At 36.5% G+C, this 4,747-nt stretch overlaps 2 protein-coding genes across 2 annotated transcripts in view; one reads left to right on the top strand and one right to left on the bottom strand.

The window, feature by feature from the left end:
• The window catches only part of LOC105456950 (pickpocket protein 28-like), a 7,354-nt gene extending 3,523 nt beyond the window's left edge, over positions 1-3,831 (top strand). The window contains exons 5-12 of the mRNA XM_011701343.1: positions 102-247; positions 1,107-1,182; positions 1,274-1,537; positions 1,678-1,783; positions 2,068-2,124; positions 2,836-2,950; positions 3,047-3,153; positions 3,264-3,831. Coding sequence (XP_011699645.1) covers positions 102-247; positions 1,107-1,182; positions 1,274-1,537; positions 1,678-1,783; positions 2,068-2,124; positions 2,836-2,950; positions 3,047-3,153; positions 3,264-3,580 — 1,188 coding nt within the window. The 3' untranslated portion in view covers positions 3,581-3,831. The remainder of the gene's footprint in view (positions 1-101; positions 248-1,106; positions 1,183-1,273; positions 1,538-1,677; positions 1,784-2,067; positions 2,125-2,835; positions 2,951-3,046; positions 3,154-3,263) is intronic.
• Positions 3,832-4,355: 524 nt separating this feature from the next.
• Positions 4,356-4,747, bottom strand: part of LOC105456949 — a 6,438-nt gene continuing 6,046 nt past the window's right edge. The window contains exon 7 of the mRNA XM_011701342.1: positions 4,356-4,566. Coding sequence (XP_011699644.1) covers positions 4,356-4,566 — 211 coding nt within the window. The remainder of the gene's footprint in view (positions 4,567-4,747) is intronic.

Raw genomic sequence — 4,747 nt, 5'->3', positions numbered from 1 at the left:
AGAGAGAGAGAGAGAGAGAGAGAGCGAATTAATCACAGAATTCGCTTCGGACAGCGTAAAAGGAGGAGAGTCCTCTTAAGAATTAATAATGTCGCCCACAGTTGATGCAGCCTTGCAGCGCCTTACTGCTGAGATGCGCTTGGCTCGGCAAGATTCACGATTGCGGCAAGATCTTCAAGACGGTCAAGTCCAACGAGGGTTTCTGTTGCTCGTTCAATTCCCATTATGACCTAAACGTCGGACACTTGTAATGTCTACTGATATCACTTTCATGGAGCTATTACGCCAAGTTGGTGCAGAAGATTCGTCATACACTTGGATAAGATTGAAAATGAAAAAAGCTTATGCATTTTTTGGTAATTTGGAAAGGGATCATTGTGTTCACTTTTTTTCTTACTCAATTTCACTTGCTCAATCTAAGAATTGTAGTCAAAATTGTCTCAGAATCCAGGAAATATTTTTTTTAACATTTTAAACAGAAGAAATCCAATTTATTTGATCACTTTATCGAGCCATGTTAGCGAATTTCTCTCAATCTATTTTTATTAAAGTAAAATGATCTACTGGCTTGTATTTTTGAATAAAATAGAAGCTAGTATATTTAATATAATATCGAATAAAATTATATAATATTGCAACATTTTTGTTTGAAGGTTTTATTGGTTTTTATTTCCTCTAGTTTCTATTTTTTTTTAAATCGTGGCCTTTACTTGCACTAACGAATCACAAAATGATAAAATAAATTGTTTTCTTCTATTTAAAATATGAAAAAAATATTTTTTGGATACTGAAATTTTAATTATAATTTTAATTATAATTTTCGGATTCAGCAAGTAAAATTAAGCAAAAAAAAAAACAGGTGAGCTCTGCGTGCTTCCCAAATCGCCTAAAATGCATAGAATCCTTTCAGCACAATCGCCATTTCACTTCTATTTCATCTCGAAGGAAGCCGCTTGCTTCAATCTTTAGAGAACTATGGTTCTCTGATTTCTGATGCAAAATTTGGTAGAAAAAAGAAAAAAAAAGATAAATCTTCGGCACCAACTCGATACAGAATTATTCAACATTTAAACGCGTTATTTTACGCTTTCATCATTATCCCGCAGATCCAATGACACGTATTATAATTTCACCGATTTCAACGTGTCCTCCGAAGACCCGCCGGGTGTGCGCAAAATTCTGGTAACGCCCGATGTTTCTCCCGCGTTAATTTTCGACCACTATTCCGCACACGGTGTGTACGCATGTATGTACACGGTACCCTCTCTTGTAGAACGTGCCCGGGAGCGGCCGCGACGTGGGACTCGCGGTCGCCTTGAACATCGAGCCCGACAAGTACAAAGCTACCTCGCGGCCTTACGTCGGGGCCACCGTTATGATACACGACCCGATCGATTTCCCCGACATCGGTGCACACGTCGCGTCCGTGCAGCCCGGTCACGTCCTGGCGATATCCGTCGCCGGCACGTCCATCAAAGGTATGGAAAGTTTGCGGAGCATCCCTCTGGAGAAACGTTCGTGCTACTTCGACAACGAGGTAAAATTACGCGCTGTTTCGATCGCCGTTTGTGTTTTATAGAGAACATCCGCGGGCGAATGCACTTGCAGCGTATGTTTAAACGCTTCTTTTCGCGAAATTTCGTATTTCCACGTGAATCGTAATGAATACACCTGCAGGTACCGGGCGAGGTTCGCTACAGCTATCAATCGTGCATATCGCAGTGCATATCCCGGAACATATATCGTTTATGCGGCTGCCTGCCGTTTTACTATCCGGAGGAACGTGAGTGTGCGCAAGATAAAAAATTATTTAATAAAATAGATTTCTCCCTTGAACTAACATAGAGGTGTTGTAGTCCTCAATTCCAATTTTATCAATTTTATAATTTTATAACTTTGTATTTGGTAAGAGATATATATTTTTTTAATGCATTTATACACGATAATCGATGATATAATTAATACGAGTATTATTAATTAATAAGTACAATTAATATGATGTAATAATATCATAACAAAACAATACAATTAATACGATAACATATGTGATCTTCAATGTGCTGGCAGGTGAGGGGATCAAGAAATGTTACTTGCCCGACATAAATTGCCTTTTGCACGTTCGCAGTAAGAAAACGGTTTCACACATATTAATCACACATGTGCAGGGCTGGGTAGTGGCTAGTTAAAAAATAAAAGTTAAGTTAAATAATTTTAACTTAATTTAGTTACATTTTATCGGTAACTTTTGATTTAACTTCCTTAAAGTTACATTTTTAGCGCTTCTTACCCAAGAAAAAATACACGATATTTACAAATGTTTACGTTGATATCTATAAACTCAAATTTGAGAACGCTCGAGTTCTCGAGAATTCGAGAAATTATTAAAAAAAACAAGTTTTTAATGAATATAATAAATACAGTCTGGCCGCGGGAAGGAATCGCTGTTCGTGGACTGTCTATGCATTGAATCATGTTGAAAGAAGTCCCTCGAAATCGATTTTCTTTCTGCGACCCGACGGAAATAAATATAATAAATGTACAAATTATTTAGAAACCTTAAAATTATGAAATAAAAAATTTAACTTATTTTAACTTTTCAATTACTTTTTTTAGTAACTTAACTTTTAACTTAATTAATTTTATTATGAATTATATCTTAATTGAGTGAAAATTTTTAAAACTGTTAACTTTAACTTAACTTATTGTTAGTTAAAAAAATATTAACTTACCCAACTCTGCACATATGTATGCATATTACGATCAGATATGCTACATATCTGATTTGTATAGAATTGAACACAGTGCGATTTTTCTAAAATTCTGAACCAATATCAGATTTCGCGAAGACGAGAACTTGCAAAAGGTGTTTACCACAGTGCTCCGATATGATGTACAATATCGACCCGGAAAATATGAAAATGGAGGACGTGGGATTCTACTCTGATTTAACGTAAGTCTGCTCGTGTCTTTAATGAAAAAAAAGCCAGCTTTTTCTTCGCGATTATTCATATAATATTTTCACGAATATATTCTCATACTTTTTTAGGTACGGTTTTGATATAAACAATGTGTCTTTCGTGTACGTATTTTTCGGCGATGTGTCGTACGTCGAGTATCGCAAGGAGAATGTCATCAGCTGGGATTCACTTCTCGGTAAGTTGGATTCCCCGATTAGTCGACGACGGGGAATTATCGCTTATCGTTGATCGATCTAATTTGAATTCGGTATAAGAAATCTGACGAAGTTGCGCGAATTGTTGCAGCATCCTTCGGCGGTATCTTCGGTCTCTGCCTTGGTGGTTCCGTGATGAGCGTAATCGAGCTGGCTTATCTCGTGGCCAGGCAGCTCTACAGAAGGCAGCCCCGCAAAGGGCAGGAACAATCACGCACGAAATTGCCGCCAGCGTCGGAAGTATTCCTGTCGATCCCCGCCAAAGAGAAAGTTCAGCTGCAGAAGCCGCGGGACCGTGAGAGGTCGGATGACAAGCGTGTTCTCGTCACGTGGTACGAACCGGCTCTTCACCATCGTAAAACGGCGCGCCTTGACGATATGAATTATGTCAAACATGTCAAATTTTAATTAGGCACAATCATACTTTAATCGATTTTTATAACGAAGTTAAGATTGTCGAAAAAATTGTCTATGATTAAGAAACGATAAATGTGCGCATGTATTATTATGCTTATTAATTATTTGCAATTATTTATTACTATACGAGGTACAATTGGCTCTCGTAACTTCACGTGATTATTGCATCTATCGTGTTTTTAATGTGAAGATCTGTGTAGATAAATAAGATCATCCATTATCGCAATAATGTTATAATAGAAAAATTTCGCTCTGCAGCCTGACTGTTGGTGGAAAAAATTTTATAACAAAGCTAAGATTGTTGAAAAAATTTTCTATGATTAAGAAACGATAACTATAAGCGTGTATTATTATACGATTATTAATTATTTTTGATTATTTATTACTACGAGGTACAACTGGCTTCCGTAACTTTGCGTGATTATTGCATCTATTGTGTTTTCAAGGAAGATCTATGCAGATAAATAAGATCATCCATTATCGTTATCGCAATAATGTTATAATACAAATATTTCACATCTCACTCTGCCGCCTGGCTGTTGGTGGAAGAAATTTTATAATGAAGTTAAGATTGTTAAAAAAATTTTCTATGATTAAGAAATGATAAATGTAAGCGTGTATTATTATACGATTATTAATTATTTTCGATTATTTATTACTACGAGGTACAACTGGCTCTCGTAACTTTGCGTGGTTATTGCATCTATCGTGTTTTTAATGTAGATCTGTGTAAATAAGATCATCCATTATCATTATCGCAATAATGTTACAATACAAATATTTCATATCTCGTTCTGCCGCCTGGCTGCTGGTGGAAGTAAGCGATCGGTCCTCTCCTAGCATATCTTCTTTTTAAAACGTGCTCCGGAACTAGCATGGTTTTTAAATGCACGAAAAAGCGTGGACTCAGCACACAATACAGTATGAAATTCGTCGAGCTCGCTAGCGCGTTGAGAAGAGTCGCCCACATGCGAAAGCTGTAAAAATGCACAACGGAGTGAATAAATTAAATAAATTTTAAAACGGAAAAACGGTTTCACATGTATTTCAATTTGCGTTTAATTTTACACACACATATACACACACACACACACACACACACACACACACACACACACACACAAACAAACACATATACTATATATATATATATATATA

This window comes from Wasmannia auropunctata, unplaced genomic scaffold (assembly GCF_000956235.1).
Source record: "Wasmannia auropunctata unplaced genomic scaffold, wasmannia.A_1.0 LD335475.1, whole genome shotgun sequence".
Classification (NCBI taxonomy): Eukaryota; Metazoa; Arthropoda; class Insecta; order Hymenoptera; family Formicidae; genus Wasmannia; species Wasmannia auropunctata.
The sequence above is the reverse complement of the archived record's forward strand: the minus strand, read 5'-3'. Positions and strand labels throughout refer to the sequence as shown.